Source organism: Triplophysa rosa, linkage group LG2, assembly GCF_024868665.1.
Source record: "Triplophysa rosa linkage group LG2, Trosa_1v2, whole genome shotgun sequence".
NCBI lineage: Eukaryota > Metazoa > Chordata > Actinopteri > Cypriniformes > Nemacheilidae > Triplophysa > Triplophysa rosa.
In genome coordinates this window covers 3,377,761-3,397,795 of record NC_079891.1, presented here as the reverse complement: position 1 = coordinate 3,397,795, position 20,035 = coordinate 3,377,761, and the positions used below count along the sequence as shown (strand labels likewise).

At 39.6% G+C, this 20,035-nt stretch overlaps 5 protein-coding genes across 11 annotated transcripts in view; 3 read left to right on the top strand and 2 right to left on the bottom strand.

Annotated features, from left to right (window-relative positions):
* Window positions 1–10: 10 nt before the first annotated feature.
* On the top strand, window positions 11–3,375 carry fam78aa (family with sequence similarity 78 member Aa). Its single transcript, XM_057362797.1, has 2 exons — window positions 11–1,230; window positions 2,073–3,375. The coding sequence occupies exons 1-2, from the start codon at window positions 971–973 to the stop codon at window positions 2,599–2,601; spliced, it is 789 nt and encodes a 262-aa protein (XP_057218780.1). The 5' UTR covers window positions 11–970; the 3' UTR covers window positions 2,602–3,375.
* A 1,237-nt stretch (window positions 3,376–4,612) lies between these two features.
* On the top strand, window positions 4,613–8,723 carry LOC130548599 (xenotropic and polytropic retrovirus receptor 1 homolog). Of its 2 annotated transcripts, XM_057325459.1 has the most exons (6): window positions 4,613–5,071; window positions 5,607–5,671; window positions 5,776–5,960; window positions 6,714–6,866; window positions 6,957–7,037; window positions 7,207–7,331. In XM_057325459.1, exons 3-6 carry the CDS (start codon window positions 5,910–5,912, stop codon window positions 7,252–7,254), a joined length of 333 nt encoding a protein of 110 aa, XP_057181442.1. In that variant the 5' UTR covers window positions 4,613–5,071; window positions 5,607–5,671; window positions 5,776–5,909; the 3' UTR covers window positions 7,255–7,331. The 2 variants fall into 2 exon arrangements, 1 of the variants encoding a protein (XP_057181442.1); XR_008962054.1 differs by lacking the exons at window positions 4,613–5,071; window positions 5,607–5,671; window positions 5,776–5,960 and adding exons at window positions 8,027–8,214; window positions 8,297–8,723 and having other exon boundaries at window positions 6,722–6,866; window positions 7,207–7,287.
* Window positions 8,724–9,718: 995 nt separating this feature from the next.
* Window positions 9,719–12,597, top strand: LOC130545261 (xenotropic and polytropic retrovirus receptor 1 homolog). Its single transcript, XM_057319695.1, has 6 exons — window positions 9,719–9,926; window positions 10,081–10,272; window positions 11,432–11,592; window positions 11,837–11,973; window positions 12,093–12,269; window positions 12,345–12,597. Exons 1-6 carry the CDS (start codon window positions 9,719–9,721, stop codon window positions 12,406–12,408), a joined length of 939 nt encoding a protein of 312 aa, XP_057175678.1. The 3' UTR covers window positions 12,409–12,597.
* A 316-nt stretch (window positions 12,598–12,913) lies between these two features.
* LOC130569037 (nucleus accumbens-associated protein 2) lies at window positions 12,914–17,660 on the bottom strand. 6 transcript variants are annotated; one of them, XR_008964779.1, is made up of 6 exons: window positions 17,220–17,660; window positions 15,769–16,880; window positions 15,535–15,676; window positions 15,286–15,383; window positions 14,076–14,852; window positions 12,914–13,991 (listed from the first exon to the last, which is right to left on the bottom strand). XR_008964779.1 is itself a non-coding variant. In XM_057358412.1 (6 exons), the coding sequence occupies exons 2-6, from the start codon at window positions 16,832–16,834 to the stop codon at window positions 14,305–14,307; spliced, it is 1,761 nt and encodes a 586-aa protein (XP_057214395.1). In that variant the 5' UTR covers window positions 16,835–16,880; window positions 17,220–17,660; the 3' UTR covers window positions 12,915–14,304. The 6 variants fall into 6 exon arrangements, 5 of the variants coding, with proteins under 5 accessions (XP_057214374.1, XP_057214395.1, XP_057214365.1 ...); XM_057358412.1 differs by having other exon boundaries at window positions 12,915–14,852; window positions 15,769–15,945; window positions 16,039–16,880; XM_057358420.1 differs by having other exon boundaries at window positions 12,917–14,852; window positions 15,535–15,640; window positions 15,769–15,945; window positions 16,039–16,880.
* Window positions 17,661–18,853: 1,193 nt separating this feature from the next.
* The window catches only part of qsox2 (quiescin Q6 sulfhydryl oxidase 2), a 13,303-nt gene continuing 12,121 nt past the window's right edge, over window positions 18,854–20,035 (bottom strand). Inside the window, exon 12 of the mRNA XM_057358369.1 lies at window positions 18,854–20,035. This exon is cut by the window's right edge and continues 1,166 nt beyond it. The gene's annotated coding sequence lies outside the window, so the exon portion shown is untranslated.

Sequence of the window (20,035 nt, the reverse complement as noted above, 5' to 3'; positions counted from 1 at the left end):
GTTTAAATGCTTTAGATTGCTAGTTTTTCGGGGAAAAGGTTCAAATAAGTTAAGATTGAAATCTTGCTCATGGGTTTAAAAAGTTAACTTCTCTTTACCAATAATAGTCCGACTCCTACACAAATAATTGTTGACTCTGTCAGGAAACTACAATACCCAGGATGCAAAATCTCCCCAGGAAGGGAAGTCTATTTCTAAGCCGCTTTGATAAAAAAAAGCCAACAGCTGAAGTATTGTGTTACACGAGAGGAACCTGACTACCCTTAAATAGTGCAAGGGCGAGAGAAAGTAACCCGACTGGTCACCCACTTTAAATCTCACCCGAAAATGACGTGGAACTTAAGAAAACCGCTTCTAGGTTTGGCATCAGAAATTTGGATCTCAAGTTGTGCCAGAAGACGCAGCGCGGGGGTCGAGATGTAACTGGCCTCTATGGATTTATACTTTACCAAGTGATGTTGTATTTTTTTTATTTTTGCGATGGACATTGGTTTTCATATTATGGATCTACAATCGACGCGGGTGTTGACTAGAGCGTAATTGGTCGTAATGCCGAACAATTGGACGGAACGTAACAGGTGTTACTCGGATATTTTTTATTTCCTATCAAATACGCGCGTGAGCTGACAAATTTCATTTGGGGATAAATAAATAGACTATAGTTGCATATTTATTATATTTCATGTTTATTTAAGTATGCCATTTATAACCCATATTTAGGGTAAGACTACATTTATTTTATTGTTAAATTTCAGCTAATTTTAAAGAGGAAACCCCTGGGCTTTATAAATGCAGGGAAATGACAGTCATAAAATTATACAGTACAAATGAAACCTGAAACCTTGAAGCTGTTGATCTAGTCCTTTTGGTTATTGGCATATCCAGAATCATGTCATGTGCCCACTTTCTCCCCTGATGAGTATTGATCATTGGATGATCCTGATGGGTGTTGCTGCTGACGGACTCCACGATGGGATGTGTACACAGCGTAAAACTGAAACCAAGCTTTCAGGAAAACATCACAGTTCTGGACCTGCAAGCTTCCATCGATCCCAGTCCGACTCTCATCGATGAATCCTCCAATGTGGTTCTGAGATACCGCACGCCTTACTTCAGGGCTTCAGCTCAGGTTCAGGTGCCCCCTATAGTGTGTAAAGAGATCTGGACTGTTGGCTGGATCCAGGCTTGCAATCAAATGGACTTCTTCAATGTATATGAAAACGAAGGAGTGTGAGTAGAAATTGAGTTAAAGTATTGGACATAAAAATCTCAGTTTTTCTGCATGTGGCAAGATGTTGCATGGGAACTGTGACGGGATGGTTTTTGTTAGTGATGTTTATCGACCAGTTTCCTGGGATTGTTTCCCAAACGGGAGGAAAGTGGAACAGCCCCCAGTGGGACAAAAGGCTTGTCATTTACCAGCGTCAGTTTCAAAAGATATAACCAAGCCTTTGTTATACCAAAATAATTCACAATTTTCATGATATGCTAACATTCCTTTTCCAAGAAATTACAGTTGATCACCATTAAAAGGAGACCTTACCCAAAAATGAAAATATTTCATCATCTGCTTACTCTCATGTCATTCCAAACCTGTATGACGTTCTTTCTTCTGCAGAACTCAAAAGAAGATATTTTAAAGAATGTTGGTAACCAAACAACATTGCCCCACATTGACTTCCATTGTATGAACACAAAACCACTGAGGCATTTCTCAAAAAATCTTCTTTTGTGTTCCACTGAAGAAAGACTCATATACAGGTTTTTAATGACATGAGGGTAAATAAATAAATGATAGAATTGTTATCTCTTTAAAGGGACCATTTGCATTCTTTTGTTTTGAAACGCCCAAGTTCTCTTGGTTGGTTTAACGTTAACACATACCAGGCTGTTTTTGTGTGCTGAAATGGGGGCGGATGGCAAATATTAGTCTAACGGAGATTTTCTTCTTAAAGGTACAGTCCAACATACTAAAACAGATAATACTATCAAAACTCAATGTACACTAGATAACTTTTCTAGTTTTTCCTATATGAATGTCCTGTTGATAAAGTATCATCATCCTCCTTCAGATCCAGCTGGGAACTACCGGAGCTAAAATGCGGGCACATCCAAGCAATCAGTGATTCTGACGGCATACATTATCCTTGGTATGGCTACACCACCGAACTGTACACAATCGTGGGTCCTACTAAGAAAAGAACCAAACTCACCATCAGTATGAACGATAACTTCTGCCCAAGTGTAACCTGGAGCGTCCCTGTGGGCACCACCAGCAGTCCTCCTCTCCTCAGCTCCATCCAAAGGGACCAGCTCTTCACCACTTGGCTGGTAGCCATGAAGGAAGCCACCGGCGAGATGGTGTTACTCAGAACAATCCGCTGGAGAATGCAGCTGTCCATTAAAGTGGATGCAAAGAAGCCTCTGGGCCAAAGAGCCGTGCTTGTGGAGCCCCTGATCCAGGAACAGCCTCAAGTCTTGATGAAGAACGAACCCATCCCATTAAATGCCTTAGATAAGCCTAACGCAAATGATGCCCAGGTTTTGATATGGCAGCCGAGAAATGGGAGGCCTATTGTAGTCATCCCTCCAAAATATTGAACTTTAATGTTTGAAGCTTATTTAAATTATGGCATGAAGTGAATGAGTGAGAATATGATTAACAGGGCCATTGATTTAAAGTTTTAGTCAAAATTTGTGTATTTTTTGATGGTTGGTATAGGCTTTAAAAACACACGTCGCGCTGTGTATTTTTTGTATCGTAGAGAAGCCTGAGAATATTTTAGTGTCTGGTTATTTTAATATTTGTAATTTGTAAAACAAAACATTTTGTGGCCTTTACATACGTCACTCTGGAGTGAAATGTTGCCTTTGGCTTATATACTGTATTTCTAGTGCATGTCAAATTGAAATCAGACAGTATGAGCTCATATGCATTTTAATATTTGAGGCATATTATTTTTCAGACATGCCCAAAGTTTTACAAACTACTGATAATATTTCCTTTTGTTTTTATGTAGTTACAGAAGACACATTTGCAAACATATGTTTTAGGAGGTTAAGACTAAACTAGTACTGTGAATTATTTCTGGTTTTTTTCCAATCTTTTAAGAGACGGTAAGGTTTGCTGGAGCACAAGATGTTTCAGGTACTTTTGTAGATTTTGGGAGTTTTGGAGCACAGACAGACAGTACCCGTCTAATGTATTTTCATGTGTGACAATAAATTCACAAAACTTTACAAAAGTCACAACGGGAATTTAGCTTTGGGCAGTTGGTTAAGATACACTATTTGGAGAAAAGTATTGGGACGCCCCCTTCTAATGAACAGGTTTGACTACTTTAGTCATTTCTGTGAGCACAGATCTTAAAGGAACAGTTCACCTACAAATACAAATTCTGTCTTCATTTAATCTCCCTCGAGATCTGTATAAATTTCTTTGTTCTGATGAACACAAAGATATTTGGAAGAATGCTATAACCAAACTGTTTGCTTTCCTACATTCTTCCAAATATCTTATTTTGTGTTCAAAAGAACAAAGACATTTATACAGATTTGCAAGGGTGAGTAAATGATGACGGAATTTTTATTTTTGGGTGAACTGTCCCTCTAATGCTTCAGCTCACAATGACATTCTAGAGAATTGTGCTTCCAATTTTATAGCGACACTTTGGTCAGGAGCCCTTTCTATTCCAACATGACAATGTCTCTGTAGACAAAGCGAGATTCAAAAAGAAATGATTGAATCAGTCAAGTGTGGAATAAAAGTGAATAAAATCCAGACCTGAACCTTTGAGCCAAACACTCAACACCCAAACCCATCAATGACTTGTACACGGTAGAGTCATTTCAGAACAAAAGCTCTTTCAAAACTCTTGTAACAAAGGTGGAAACAAACTTCTTTAATATGGTATTGTATAGTATAGCATTAATGTTTGTTTTAATTGGAATTGCTGAAATAGATCAATATGTTTAGGAGGCGTCCCAACACGTTTGTCCATATAGTGTGGGTCACTTAAAACATATTTAAACTTGTTAGACATTTCATTATATCTACAAAATCCCCAGGTGTGAATCTGATTGGCTAATTGTAATCCAAATGACACAAACTTTTGTGTTTGAAAGCAACCTCTCAAGTGGGACCAAGTGACCTGATTCTAAAATACTCCAGGTTGTCCTCCTTTTACCGTATATGAATTCATTTAAATCTTTAAAGTTAGTCTCAGGCCATTCGCAATATTATTGTAAATAAACAAGAAGTGTCAGTGAGCCAATACGCAAAATTAGTTTGAGGAACAAAAGATGTGTTTTATGTGTATTGTTAATTCTTTCTCCGGGGGCATCTAAGGGAAACGGCTCCTTTATTATTTATTAATTCACCTTACAGTATTTGCATTATTTTACATTGCAGTGGGACTTTCAGATACATTTAAAGACAAAGTTTTGTGGGTTGTTTATTATGATAAATAGGATAAAGTCTTCCACATCGCAGATGCATGCTAAGTTTAGTTATTGTCATAGCTGATACCCAACAATATGCGCAGTTCTTTACAAAGACATCGTTTATTATGATATAACACTCCCAGGTTGTCAGTTTGAGCCTGTCGTCTTGCTGAATAGAGAGGAGACTTAATACACATCACGTTATACGTACATGACAAGTGTGTTTAAATGCTGAGATGTGCTGTTGAATTATTAAGGAGTTTAGTTATTCTTTCTGCTCCTGCACTGTGACAGCCCCTCCCTCTCTTTCTTCATCGCTGTATGCGTGAGATGCTCATACTGCATGCACATACATGGAAAAACACCGAAACTTGTTTAGTGCATGTAAACAGGAAGCTCAAATGAGACTTTCAGACCAACCGGCTTTACAAATGATTCCAGAATGGAAGAAGCAGTACATTTGTTACGAGGTGAGTTTAGGTGCTTGGAAACATTCTTCTCATTTATAACCACATCTAAAGCTTTGATAGCTGACGTATTACACTGCAAACAATCAAAGAAATCATTATATTACAGAAACTGGAGACTATTCTGAATAAAGCGGGCAGGTTTGGCATCCTTCATCATGGTAAGAGCATTGAAATGTTGGGTATGTTTTTTGGGTCTCATTATTGGAATGCGTATTTTGCTTGTTGACATGGTATTCAATTACAGTGCGATTAGTAAAGTAATAGTTTTAGTAAACTGTTTAAAAATGTTCAAATCAAACTGGCACTAATGTTGCATTTTTTCAACCACTTTGAATTCAAGATGAAGAAAATTGAGCTGAATCTCTCAATATCATTCGGTAGCACAGCCGAGGCATATTTATGACCGTCATACATAATAGTGCTAGAATCTCATGAATTATTCCCATTAAAATGAAATAATATATTTTGACTTTCCACGACAGGATATCCTCATATCAAAGGTGATGCAGGTCAAATGAATCATTCATAGCCTCGCAAAGTTGAATGTTTAATAAGGGCAAGGCTTAAGTTGTTGTTGTGAATGACAATATTGAAGCGAATAATATGAGACCTGTACTGTGCATTAAAGGAATCAATTACAAAGGGAAAAAGCATTCATGTGAGGGGTTGGAATCACATTTTATACATTTGCAGATGATAACAATCCAAAGCAACCCAGGGAAGAGTTCTTTAGGAGCTGTGAGCAGGAGCTGAACAAGGTGAACCACTTCTTTTCAGGTACACCTCTGATGTGAGCAAAACATAACGTGCAACAAATGTGAAAACGTGTATTTACATATCAAGATCTCTGTATATTCATAAGAAAAACTATCAGAAGCTCACAGCAGACTGGCGACTTTTGGGATCGAAGCTCGAGAGGTTTCTGGATCTGAGGTTCGAGGTGATATCAGACACTCATGTGTCAAAAGGAGAACCGACAATATAAAACACATTAAAATGGCCGTTGGGGAGCTTCATCTGAGTCTGGCCTTTCTGCAAAAATACCAGGTGGGCATCTCGGGTACATGTGTTATATATTTAGTAAATTACAGATCCTTTTATTGAATAACTACTAAATGGCATTAAAATAATAAGAATAATCCCAAATGTACACTGTTCTGTTTAAAAGTTCAGGGTCCTAAAAGTGTCTCTTGTCTTTACAACCTTTTGACCCTAAAACATAGCCTTATAGGTCTAAAATTAGTTTTTGAATACAAAAATAAATACCGTTGGAAAGTACATTTAAAGGAAAATAATTTCTTTTGATACAAAACAAAACATGAAATTAATAATTGTTGTATTTGCAATGATCCAGAACAGATGTGAATTCCATACTGTTGAAAAGCACCTCAGAGGCTTCAAGAAGCTGCTTCAGAAAATGACAAGAGAACATTTCTGCTATTTCTAGACAAAGAGTGACTATAATAAAGATGATAAAGTAATATAGTTTATAAAAGAATATAGTTATCACAATTCCCATAGTTACATGTGTGTTATTCCACAGTTTTGATAAAACGTGAAAAAAAGATTCACCCCAAAATTTTAATTCTTTTATCATTTACTCACCCTGACTTTCTTCCACAAAACACAAAAGAAAATGTTTTGAAGAATGTTGTTAACTGACACCCACCACAATAGAAGTGAATGGGTGCCGGCGCTGTTCGGTAACATTCTTCAAAATATCTTCTTTTGTGTTCTGTGAAAGAAAGAAAGTCATACAGGTTATTAAAACTGTACAACGTACTGAAACTGTTTTCTTAGGAGTTTAATTACAGGTTTTTCTGCAAGATCACTGTGATGTACGACTCAAAGTTTGCTTCTGAACACGGCTTGAAATGGAGAAACGAGAGACTTGATGCGTCTCTGCTGAACACCGAGCAGAACAAATGTGAACATCTCATGTCTAAACTGGAGGTGAGAAAATAGCACCTGCGGTGGCTGTTCCAAGTGTTTCATTACAGTACAGACAGACCCTGGATCAGTTACGGGATGTTTTTCGCATAGATCTTCATGCTTCAGCTGGAGGGGGGTGACAAAATCAGAGCAATGAAAAGACTTGACGTGCCACCAATAGGCTCGACGCCGGTAAGGGAAAACAGCCTCAAATACATTTACAGTCATTACACACATGTAGACTTATTCTTCATACATTCAAAACTTTGGCTTAATATTAGTCATTGGAAAAAGAAACAAAATGAAAGAAAAATGCTTATTTGTGAATCCTTGAACAGTTTCTCTTATTTTCTACATAAAGACAGTTGGACAGTGGGTTATGTTTCGGATTGGCTTGCATGCGGCCTAATCCTGATGCTACTTACAATTATTGCTTTCAGAGGTCAGTAAAGTTTATTTTTTTAACTGTTTTTAACTAACTATTTCTCCAATGTTTCTGTAAACTGTAAGCGAACATATAATATATACTGCACACTACAGTTCAAAAGTTTAGGGTGACTCATTCTTAAGTAATAATTTTATAGATGTAATTATGAGACTAACAATGTATAAGTCCAATGTGTAATAATATACATACTTCTGTCTTCAGAGGTGTATAAAGACCTTACATAATGTAGCGTTATGTTTTTATTACCTTAGAATGAGCTGTTTCTATCTACATACACCGCGGCTCCCCTTCCATGGAATTCTTCATGTTATGTCATGTTTCTACAGTAGCTATCAGTTGTAGTTATCTCCTTCGGCAAAGAAGCGCAAACATGATGCGATCTTAAGTGCTGTGTCAGCCACCATAGTGCTTCGAAAGGGAGGGGTGGAGTGAGCCGTTGGTTGCAATTCGCAACCTCACCACTAGATGCCGCAAAACCCCACATTGCTCCTCTAAAAAAAACTGTTGTTTTGTAAAGAAACTACAATCATATTTTGATCTACAAAGCCAATTTAGGATATTTTAAGGTCAACAGAAACATTTCACTCAAGTGACCCTAAACTTTTAAACAGTAATATATATATATATATATATATATACAGTACATATGTTCTATTATTAGCTAATTTATAACTTCCAGATTGTTTTATAATTATGTGCAAGTTTTGTAAGAATTGTTAACTTGCCTTGAAAGTTTGGATTGAAACAGATCTGGATCTCCTGAGGCCTCAGCTGCAGCTCTATAAGGGAAGTTTCCTCCTTATTGAGTTTTTATTCCTGATGGGTCTAAACCTGTACTGCTACAGCACATCAGCAATAAACCACACACTCATTTTTGGACTGGATCCCAGAGACCATCTCTCACACTACCACATTTTTGAAGTAAGCATTGCTTTTTTAAGCCTTTTTAATGTAAGTATTGTCCTAAGGTCTCATACTGTATATCTCACATGTGCTGCTGTAGATGGCCGGAGGTCTGACCGTGTGCTGGTGTGCTAGTGTACTGGCCAGTCTCCATCCTCCAGTACTGTCAATCCCACAGCAGCTCCACCCACTACTCTTTTACAGTTTCCTCCTGGTTCTGCTTTTAAACCCACTCTCCATATTTTATGCCGAAGCTCGCCGCTGGCTCACGGTGATGATGGTAGCTAGCAACACTGGGGTCAGGGGTTTGATTCCCATGGACACACTCATGAAACATATAGCTTGCATTCACTTTAGGTAGCTTTGAATTGGAGTGTCTACTACGTAAATGTATGAATGTAAATACTGTATTAGCTAAAATACACTAAAACGTTTTTTTGTGCATGTTCTTTATTTTCCTTTTAATTCATCGCTATAAAATGAATAATATACCATAATGGTATTTACTACTATGTTAAAGGGAAAGTTCTCCCCCCACCCCAAACAAAAATTCTGTTATCATTTATTCACCCTCATGTGGTATATGACTGATGTGATTTTAGTTTACTAAAATTAAAACTTTGAAAATCTTTCTTTCTATTGAAATCAAATAAAACATTGTCCTAAAAATGATTGGAAAAACTTAAAATAAACAAAAATTTAAAAGGTTGCTTCAAAAATAAACTAAAATAAGTTTTAAGTTTTTAAAATTTAAAAGAATCTTAACTAGCAACATAAAATAAATACATATTTATAAATAAGTATACTAAAATGACAAAAGCATTTAGAAGAATTGTTAAAAATGTAACTAAAATTAACATAAAAATCTAAAAATTAAAGCTGATTTATAATATTTACAAAACTAAAAACAAAACAACTCTGTTGTGGAACACAAAAGAAGACATTTTGAAAAATGTGTTTTTTGTCCATACGATGGACGTCAAGCGCCAGTGTTGTTTGGTTACCAACATTGTTTAAAATATTTTCTTTTGTGTTTTGCAGAAGAAAGTCATACAGGTTTGGAATGACATGAGGGTGAATAAACATTCACAGAATTTTAACGTTTTTAAGTGCACATGCCATATGCTTAATTCACTTTAGAAGGGGGTCTTAAAGGAGAATTCGTAATATAAAATAATACATAGAATATGGTATAAACCAATTTGGCTTTGTTTTTTGGTTCAAAATATGTTTACATTCGTTCATTTAGCATGACTTTAGTCCAAAACATTTGTTACATAACATATCATATACCTTTTCATAACTTGCTAATGTAACATGTTTCGTATCATTACAACACATGCTGCTTGATTTATCATTTCATTAAATTCTTGCTTGTGAGGCAAATCAAATGCATAATGTTCTATAATTATTCTTTAATGCTCCTTTTAATGTTATCTTTTGGTGCCTCGCTGTCTTTTCAGTCAGAATGGACTAACAGCACAAATTTTATCATTGCAATACATCAAATATACAGTACACTATGCACTATCCACATGCATTAAATGAAACCTTATTGCAGTGTAAGGTTTTGGCAGCGCCTTTCCAGCCTGTGGGCTTTGCAGAATGCTGGCTAGCTGACCAATTCAACAGCCTTAGCCCTCTGTTTATTGGCCTGAGGGATCTGCTGTGCTTCTACGCCCGTCAGATCAACTGGACAGATATGTGGTCTGCCAACTCTCCATATGCAGGTATAAGACATTATCCTATCTTTACACTGGTAGTGTTTTTGTAAATATATGAAGAACAGTTTAGTCAAAAAAAAGACTAAAAACAGTTTTAGTATTTAAGAATCCTGTTCATTCATCCTGAAGATTTAGTTGTCTATTCGTCTGTTTGTTTCAGTGAGTTTGGATTGTGGATGGTACAGTATTGCTGTCCACTGTCTGATCCAGTGTTTTCCACCATGGCTCAGGTTTGCTCAATGCCTCAGGTGCTTTTGGGACACTGGGCACATGCTACATCTCCTAAATGCAGGAAAATACTTCACAGTTTTCCTTATGGTCACTTTTGCAGGCCTATACAACATGGCAAGAGGTACACAATAAAATGAAAGGGTTTATTTTAGGATTCATCTTTATTTTTTCCTGCAACGTTATGTGTAGAAAACTGTTGTCAAAGGTTCATATATAAACAGCCGCGGGAAAAATTAAGGGACCATTCCAAAGGTTTATTTAGTCAGCATATCTAGATGAATTGTGGTCATTCCAGTCCAGTGTTGTTGAAATCAAACCTCAGGAGTGACGTAAAGTCATCCAACAGCAACGTGAAAGACTGACAGCATGACAAGACACATGAAAACTTCAGGTTATCACATAAAAAAATCATTTTAAAACTTTTACTAAATACATCGTATTGCTTAAAAGCGAATATGAACTTGTTTTTTTGCAGTATATTTGAGGTCTGAAAAAACACTGAGCATCTTTTCTGCTATTTTGACCTGTTTCTCCAGTTTTCATTTTCTGCAAATAAATGCAAATAGAAACATTTACAATATTTTTATTTGAAATTTGGGAGAAATATTGTTAGTAGTTCACAGAATAAAGCAAAGATGATCATTTTACCTAAACACACACCTATACATAGTGAATTCATAAAGACTGAACATCGTTTTAAAATGGTCTCTCATTTTTTTCTGCTGCTTTATACTGTATATAAATCAAGGTTATTCCATCATATATTCACTTTTGAACGGATCCCAAAATACATCAGTATTGTGTTCTTTAAACATGAATATGAACTTCATCCATATTCTTTGCAGTATTCAAGATCTGCAAACATTTTGCGCATTTGGAATTTGGGAGAAATGTTGTCACATTTTTACTTTTCTTTTGTGGACATTTTGTGAACTGACAACATTTCTTCCAACTATAGTATTTTAAAAAGTCTGAATAAAATGTCAAATTTATTTACAGAAAATGTAAAAAGGGGCAATGTTTTCAGACCTCAATACATACAGTACATGCACACATATATTGTTTACAATATTATTGGATGCTAACAGAGCTACTATGCTTTTTGCAATGCTATTTGGCATTTTCAGTTTATTAACAGCTGGTTAATTAATAAATGTGCCTAAACTATTTTTAATCGCAAATTTGGTCTTATAAAAAGGCAAAACCTGCAGATGCTCTGTACAAATGCATTTCGTACGGATTGCGGATGTTGCTTAGTCTTGTGTATGTTTGTGTCATAGAGCGATCTTCCCGGGTCATGGAGGTGAAGGTCTACCTGTACATGTGGGCTGTGGTTACCTGTATGGGTGTTGTAGTCACTGTGAGCTGGGATTTAAAGATGGATTGGGGGTTACTCCATGGAAACGGTCTGCTGAAAGAAGAGCTTCTTTACTCCCATCAGGTGAAGTAAACTGCTCCAATGGGTGTTGCTTTCAATTTGTGTTAACATAAAAGGAATAGAAAAGTAGTTGGTGTATATGGAAATATATTTCACATGGTGACAATACAGCCTTGATCAAATCACATGGACGATGTCGTGAAGTTTCAGGCTGAAAGTTGTTGTAAATCTGTTAGTTGTAAAAGGGTGAAAATGACCCACTGAGGCCCTTAAAGAGTCTTTTATAATGTAAGATCTGCTCTTTCAGTTGTACTACTATGCAGCCATGCTGGCAGACGTGCTGTTGCGGGTCTCCTGGGCTATAAACATCCTCCTCGCTCAGATGAAGGATTCAACTGCAGCTGCCACAGCGTGCACCATACTGGCACCACTGGAGGTCCTCAGGTTCGATTCGCGTCACAGACAGCAGTGTTAGGATGCTGCGACTCAAGATGCTGTTATACTATATATATAACTGATTATGGATGATTGATTCATTCGTTGTTTCTTTCTCGTCCAACCAGACGTTGCATTTGGAATCTCTTTCGGCTGGAAAACGAGCAGTTGAAAAACTGCGAGAACTGTTGCGCTGTGCGGGACTTTTGGAGCAACTTAAAACATCTGGAGAAAGATCAGGACGAAGAAAATCACAAAATCACCTCTCGTGCCAAAACATGCTGTTTACATTCAAGAAAGCAGAGGTTATTGTCAGCACAAACAGAATATAGGCAAATATTTTAAAGATTGTTATCTTACAATTATATTTCATTTTGCAGAACCAGGAAAATGGAAGGAAAAACTTTTGGTGGAATAAACGCAGAGCAGCATCCGTGTATATGAGGAAGAACATTTGTGTGGCCTCAAAGCAAGTCTGTGGTGTGTCTGAGATGTTGTTTCGTGGAACACAGATAAGCAAATGAGTTAGATAAGAAAACAATTATCAGCCAGTCTCTGTTTGTCTGTAACTATCTGTGTCATTCCTGCTATGCAGTACTACCTTTTATCTCTGTAACTCGATTTAATAAATTGTGTTTTTTAAAGGTCCAGTGTATGAAATGTATGAAGTTGCAACCAATGGCTCACTCCACCCCCCTCCCTTTTGAAGCACTATGGTGGCTCTCATAGGACAAATATGTCGTCATGTTTTAGCTTCTTTGCCAAAGGAGATAACATATTTACAAAACGCGCTCTGCAGTTTGTCCGTTTAGGGCTACTATAGACAACATGGTGAATTCCATGCAAGGGGGACCCGCGGTGTATGTAGATAGAAACAGCTCATTCTAAGGTAATAAAAACAACGCTTCATTATGTAAGGTCTTTATACACCTCTGAAGACATAGTTATGTATATTATATTGCATTTCTGTCAATAGATCCTCCAAAAAATTACACAGTGGACCTTTAATATTTTTGGAAACAACCAATTTTAGGTCAATACAGCATGCAGAAAAAACATTAAATGCTGAATTCGCCATCAAATCATTGCTATATTTGTTGACCAGTCCAGCATAATGAGGTTGGATCAATCAATAAGCTTTCTTTGGTGCGAGACTACCTGTTTGACTGACCAATGGAAGACAGGTTTGACAAAAGTAATTTTTGTAATTTTGAAATTACGTATGGATATCTAACAGGACGGAAGTTGAGACTTAAATTAGCACAGTGATGGACTGACGGTTACCATTTCAATATTTATATTGCATAAATTAAGACAAATATGCTGGGAACAAGTAGACCAAACTCTGTATATAAACATCTGTTTAGCACCTACTGATTATTGGCTTTTATGATAACTGTAAGCATTGTAGTATAAATTGAATTTTCGTTTTATTATTTTCATTTCAATGTCTATTACATATAGATTTTCATTATAATAAATATTTTTCCTAAAAAGTCCAGTTTTATCAAACCCAACCTTCCTTTTAGGAATTTCTATATTCTAAGCTTTTGATATTATAGTATAATGGCAGATGTTTATGTTTTGTATGCTGATAACCTTACTAGAGTACTAAAAAAGAACCTTAAATGAGTAATAATGATCAGCAACCTAGTTATCCCTCAAAATAATCCTTTCCTTTATTTCACTTCCAAAAAACAATCACACAATCGCGTTTCAAATGTCCAGACCAGCTGAAATGCAAAAAAACAGGCAAGCGGTTACTATACAGCAGCTTGAGAGCCAGAGTGAGATTAAAAAGCTTTAGAGGGAAAATTGAGAGTCCTGCGAACTCTCTAGAGAACTGCTTCAGCCTCCGTACTGTACTGAACTCAGCAGTCCCACAGTCAGTTCGAACATACAGTAACTCTCTCCCGATGGAGTCCCAAACAGTACGACTCTGATTTCTGAAGCATGTGAGTTGTATTATATTAAGGAGAGCCTTTGTCCTTCTCTTGTTTTTGCCATGCAGAAGTCCATGATCCATTCTGAAATTGGCGAGAGTATTTAGTCAGAAATGCCAGAGCTTATGCATTACATGCATTCATAAAAAAAAAGAGAAAGGAACAAACCGCTCAGCAGGCCGCCTTTATGTACTGAGCTCGTATATATGGCTGTATTTACGTATGCTAAATGACTGCATGAGAGATCCTTACAGATTCTTATATTTGATGCAGAGGATCCATCCTGGAAAAATGTTATACGTCCAGTTCTCTTGATCATGCAGCGTTTATGTTATGTTCATCCGTTTTTGGTGTGAGAAGCTGCAGACCGGTTTACATTAACACGAGGTCGAGGAAGTCACTGGTCATCTTTAGGGGGTCTCTGTCGGTTCTGGTCCTCTTTTTGTGGCCTCGGGCTGCTGGCGGCCCGCTCTCTTTCCCCCTTCTTGCTGGCTGGGTTGAGGGCGAGAACGCTGGCCGCCCTCTCAGGGCTTTCGGGAAACCTTTCCGCTTCCTTCGAGTTGTCTGGCTCTCTGGCTCTACCTGGTTCGGCCGCTTCATCTTTTCGCTTTTGGTTCGGCCGCTCCTCTGCACCAGCTCCTGTGGAGTGAGAGCCGTTCCTCAGTGTCTCTCTGCAGTCTCCGTAGAGGTGCTGCTCCAGAGTCAGATTTGATGCCGCCAGGTGTTTGAATTCGGACTCGAAAGGAAAGCCCCCACCTGGCTGGGTAGCTCCCTCCACCTGGCTCAAAACCGCAGTCCCCCTGTACACCTCGATCGCCTCCGGGAGCATGGACTTAATCTTGGGGAGCCAGCGCTTGCGAACTCGGCGGGCATTGGTGCACATATCTGCAGCGATCACATTCATCTCACTCTCTTTGAAGTTAGGGGCGAAGTTCTGACAGTAGACTAATGAGGGGACAGAGAGAAAGGACAGAAAAACATTGGTGCTGATAAAAAGATATGCAGGAAACTACAGCTTTAACAGATAGCCCCGCCCCAGACTCACGCTATTGGTAGAAACCAAAGCTCAAATAAACAGAGACATGTTTTGATACTGCCGCAAAGTGACTGTTTATTAATTTGTCTGAGAAAACAAACCACCTATAGCTTTTTTTGCATATTAAATAGGGAGGGGTAAAAAAATAAGAGGACCTGGTGACATCATCCAAAACACAAAGTCATTTCTAATTTAAAGAAATAAACCAACATTTCTTCTTTGGAATCAAGTGCACTGCTGAATAAAACCAAAATAAGAACAAGAATGTGTACAAAGAAAGTGTCTATGTAGACTACAAACAGCTTACAAAGCATCCTAACAGCACGACAAAGAGGCACTCACGTTTCACCGTGTTGAGTATGCGGCTGTCCAGCGGTTTGCGATTCGGGTCACAGTTGGAGGAACGTATTCCAGTTCCACAGCTGTCAGCCAGTGTGTTCCTGCAGACGTAATATCACAGTCAACCACTGGACGGCGCACACACCACTGAAATATCTGAATGTTCGTGCACTGATTCAATATGTGCTTCATGCATTCATACATTCTGCAGATAGACAAGCATACTTGTTTCACATTTGTAACGTTTCACACCTGTCAAAAAAAGCAGCAAGGAGGCGTCTCAGCAATACTTTGTGCTTGACCCCAGCACAGAGGTGACAGTTCATCAGCTGCCCACGTGTCATAAAGACACCAGATCCTTCCACAGCAACAGAGAAACAAGGAGACCGTAGCCCTGAATCAGTGACTCAAATGACTCAGTCTAAACTGATAAATAATTCAAGCGTACATGGAGTTTCAGACAGGGTGGTGTAATTTAGGCCTCACCTCCAATCAGCTCTAGCCTCTCTCCCGGGTCGCCTTCCGTGTAGAGAGCAGGGTGGCAGCGGTAGCCGATCTGGCTGATGAGTCCGGCGGGCAGAGCCTCTCTGTCTCCTCCCAGCAGAACGCAGAAACGGTTCTCTAAGGAGAGAGGCAGGGAGGACACCTCCATCTTCTCTTGTACTGGAATGAGACACAACGACAACAAATCATACTCACAGGGGTTAAAGCCAAAGTTTTTGGAGTCGTAACATAGTCCAGGTAAAAGACATTTACTTCCGTAGAGACCGGACGAGCCCCCATAGATCTTTCCGTTTGTAAGACTCTCGTATGAGTCATCTTCAAAGTCCTCCTCTTCGTTTTGGTGTGACGTTGGGCTGTCTGTGGTCGGGAGGCTGGAGGCACCGGGGCTGGCGTGATCTCTGCCGGAGTGCTCGTAGGCATGCAACACAGATATGACCCCGTTTCCGCCCCCGGCGGTGTAGAAAAGAGCACCATTCCTCAAAGATCTGCCCCTCAGCCCCCTGTCCTCCTCAACCTGCTTCAGCTTGCCGCTCTGTCCGCACACCGGGGTCTCCAGCTTCTCTACCTTGATCTTGCAGACAGTTGTGGGCTGGTCGCCTAGCAACAGGGAGTTGTTGTTGTTTGGGCTTGGGGGATCGTCTGTGGCAGACGTCTGTGAGTCGCAATACGGAGCGCTGGCCTTGAACATGAGGTCCATTCCTCGTTCCACGATGTTTTGGATCTGAAGGTATCCCGCCGTGTACATGACCATGAGCTGATCGCTGGCGCTCACCGTCATCCTTCCCGTGTAGCAGAAGGAGAGGATCTGTTGAAAACAGGACGGGGCCACGGACGAAGGCAACTCGAAAAGAGTCTGGGTGCTACCGCTGAAAAGGTCCCGGAAGTAGAGGCTGCTGGCCGCCAAGACAGCGCGGTGGGCTTTGAAGGCCTGTCCGTTGACCATGATGGCCACATCGCAGTGCTGGCCCAGCAGCCTCTGTTCGTTCAGGCTGTCCAGAACAGTGCTGCCGAAGTTCGGAATCTCCATGTGCAGGAGCTGTGACATCATGCCAGGTTCAGATCTCTGAAGAAGACAGGATGTTCTCACCAGACATCTAAGACAGCAGAAAGTCAAGATGAAGGCAGACTTGGAGAAAGTGATGCTCGATGAGTAAACAAACCAGAGATGGCTAACGCAAAAGCAACACAATGTCGATGTGGTGGTAAATATTAGAAACACAGCAGACACAGCAAAAAAAAAAAAATGCGCCAGAAATACTGCACAGCAACTCCCTCTGTAAACACCTCTCTTTACCCCCACGTTCCTATAGTCTGGGTGTTTGGCAACTCGGTATAAGCGTGCTCAAGAGTATTCAAAAGAAGCTGAAAAGTGACCCACCAGCCCAGCCCACCAACCAACCCACTCCCTCCTCCTCACCCTGCCACAACCTGACCTCTATAGCAGAATCCTCCGAGATGAGAGAGAGAGACAGAGAGAGAGAGCAAGCCCGGCCAAGCTCTTCACATCAGCCCAAAATAAGAGTAGGCAGAACGAGACGCAGGGAGAGAGACGTCTCAATCCGTCCTCTTCCTTCCCGCACAGGACCCAGCCAGCGAGAGGGAACGCGAGCGTCTGTGTGCAATCGATGCACCATCTACTGTATGTCACAGAAGGGGGAGAGCGGCTATAGGCACAGACACAGAGACTGGGGAGAGAGAGGAGGAGGGAGTGAGACTGAAGGAAAGTCATTTAAGGACACACAGAGTGAGAGAGAGCGAGAGACATAGAGAAAGAGAGAGAGAGCCTGATGCGGATAACTGCCCTGCAGAGAGTAAACGTGTTCATGTGCGATGGAGACAAAAGACAGACAGGCATAAAGAGAGGGAGACTAATGGCTCACTTTTATTAGAGCGTCAGAAGACGAAGAAAGGAGAGGAACGAGCGCATTCACCCCGTTTCAACCTCCATGCGTCAAGCGAAACGCGCGCAGACACGTAATCCATCAGGAGCTGTCTCTGCCGCCATCGGCTCCGTGCTCAGGATTATTTACATTAAGGGCAGACAAATGGTGTGTGCCAGGAGAGCAGCCCTGCATTGCAGTCCCTGTGACAGACTGGCATGCTCAGTACAGAGTCTGCATACCCAATCAGATGTGCCAACACAGCATCAGACAGATACTCGGCCGATAAGAGCAGGAAAAAACAGACTCCCAGTCTCCAAGCTGTACACCGAGAAACGTTTTAAGGGTGCACGCACGACTTCGTGCTAGAGGAGACCTGCGGATGAGAGAGTGCGGCGTGCGAGAAACAGAAGTGGGGCGGCGAAGCCGAGTCTCTCTGCAAAGTGGGGAACAAAAGCCAGGGCTCGACTCGCTTAACGGCAAGACGCCGTCGTGAGTCAGCGCTATCAGAGAGAAACGTAATGAGGTCTTCCGTATTCCAGCGTCGGTTCCGTTATCAAACGGCGGATGATAAATCAATAAAGTTTGGCCGACACACGCCCTGCGAATACTTCGAAACTTGGTCTCGACAAGCCGCCAGACTTGAGAAAGATCAAAACGTGACACGAGTTTCTACAGTATTGCTTTACGTTTTTATTGTAAAAAATCACTCCACTGCACACCTTCATTGAGGACAATATGCTCACCCTGTCCAAAGAGTTATTCTAATATTTGGAGACAAGGGTGCCTGTGCAGACATCAGGTAAGTTGACAGCTGGAGCTCTAGTAATCGACAGCGTTAGTGTGGTCACATGTATGACGTCCCTGGGGAGAACAGACTGCAGTCTGAGCTGGCAGGGAGAGGGAGACTCCGTACTGCCAACTAGAGGACAGACATGAGCATTACAGCTGTGAGAAGAAAAACTTAAATGACCTCTCATTGTGCTTAGTTTTGAAGTCGCAGTTACACGGTGTTCTCAGAACGCTCTCGGAATATTCAACTGCACTCCTGACGGATGAATGAATGCCCAGAAAATTGATCTTAAAATGACGATCATTCCATTACAACCTAAGTAAAGATACACGACAGTGCTAATTAACATAAAATATTGATAGCCTAAAATATAAGTGGACTTGGAAAACAGTGCATGATGGGAATTAAACATTTTTATTTGAAAGACAAGTTACAGTGCTCTTTTTACAAAATGCAACAACTCCCCTGGGAGGACCCATAACATATATACAGAACAACTGTCCCCCAAAAATAGGTCTTTACATAAAAATAGAACTCTTAAAGCACCGAGAACACGAAATGAATTCACGGCCGTTTGGAGCAGCGTTGAAGGCCACCGTCATGTGCACAACATCACAAGCTGTACTTCATAAATATTTAGCCTCAGGTCAACATTAGCAGAGCTCTGATAGACAATTAAACAAATATCACAAGCTCAACACATGACTTCAAATCAATCAACAAGCTAAATGTCAATAAAGCTATTCAAAATGATTTTAAATAAAATAAAAATTAAATACTGTCTTAGCGGTGTGCAAGTATCTTCTGATGGCAAGGTTACGGTCTGGAATCAGGATTTAACATGAAAATGTTTTTTATGATGTTTGAGATGGGGCAGCTTGACAGAAATCATAATCGCAATTATTTTGGCCAATATTGAGATCACGATTACAAACTGACTTGAAACAAAAAAAACAGTTGCACCACTGTAGATTCTTGCAAAATGGAATGCTGCAAAATAAACATATCACCTTGGTTATTTTTTGTAATTGTTGGAACCCAAAATTGAAGATTTATTGTGATTAATTGCACAGTCCGAGTTCAAGATATAGTGTATGCTATCTACTAGGAGCGCTTTACAATGACTTGGACAAAATGTAAAAATTCCAGTTTAGTCTAAGTCTAAAATTTTCAATCTACAAAAAATCTGAGATTATAATAACTTAATTAAAAATCATAAAAATATAGTGTATTCAGTATAGCTGATTAACAAACTGTTAATTTATTTCACAAATGTTTTAGAAATCAGGCGAAGCTTTTTGTCTTTTATCTCGAACAAAGTATGTCTTTTTGCAGAGATAAAACCACATATGAACCAGAATGCGATAGTTCACCCTAAAATGAAAATTCGAAAGTAAATAAGATAATTGGAACAATGACGGTAACCAAACAACATTGGACCCCATTGACATCCATTGTACGGTCACAAAACCACCGAGACATTTCTCAAAATATCTTCTTTTCCACAGACGAAAGCTATTCAGGTTTGGAATGACATGAGGGCGAGTAAATGATTTAGAATGTTCATTTCTTGGTG

Excerpts from the sequence above, each read along its gene's own strand:
- fam78aa (XM_057362797.1), top strand. The coding sequence starts at position 971 with ATGGGATGTGTACACAGCGTAAAACTGAAACCAAGCTTTCAGGAAAAC. Across the intron at positions 1,231-2,072 it reads GTATATGAAAACGAAGGAGT|ATCCAGCTGGGAACTACCGG; the intron begins GTGAGTAGAAAT and ends ATCCTCCTTCAG.
- LOC130548599 (XM_057325459.1), top strand. The coding sequence starts at position 5,910 with ATGGCCGTTGGGGAGCTTCATCTGAGTCTGGCCTTTCTGCAAAAATAC. Across the intron at positions 5,961-6,713 it reads CCTTTCTGCAAAAATACCAG|GAGTTTAATTACAGGTTTTT; the intron begins GTGGGCATCTCG and ends CTGTTTTCTTAG. Across the intron at positions 7,038-7,206 it reads CACCAATAGGCTCGACGCCG|ACAGTTGGACAGTGGGTTAT; the intron begins GTAAGGGAAAAC and ends TTCTACATAAAG.
- LOC130545261 (XM_057319695.1), top strand. The coding sequence starts at position 9,719 with ATGCACTATCCACATGCATTAAATGAAACCTTATTGCAGTGTAAGGTT. Across the intron at positions 11,974-12,092 it reads GCACCACTGGAGGTCCTCAG|ACGTTGCATTTGGAATCTCT; the intron begins GTTCGATTCGCG and ends TCGTCCAACCAG. Across the intron at positions 12,270-12,344 it reads TTACATTCAAGAAAGCAGAG|AACCAGGAAAATGGAAGGAA; the intron begins GTTATTGTCAGC and ends TTCATTTTGCAG.
- LOC130569037 (XM_057358391.1), bottom strand. The coding sequence starts at position 16,834 with ATGATGTCACAGCTCCTGCACATGGAGATTCCGAACTTCGGCAGCACT. Across the intron at positions 15,384-15,534 it reads CTTGCTGCTTTTTTTGACAG|GAACACACTGGCTGACAGCT; the intron begins GTGTGAAACGTT and ends TTACGTCTGCAG. Across the intron at positions 14,853-15,285 it reads CATACTCAACACGGTGAAAC|TCTACTGTCAGAACTTCGCC; the intron begins GTGAGTGCCTCT and ends TCCCCTCATTAG.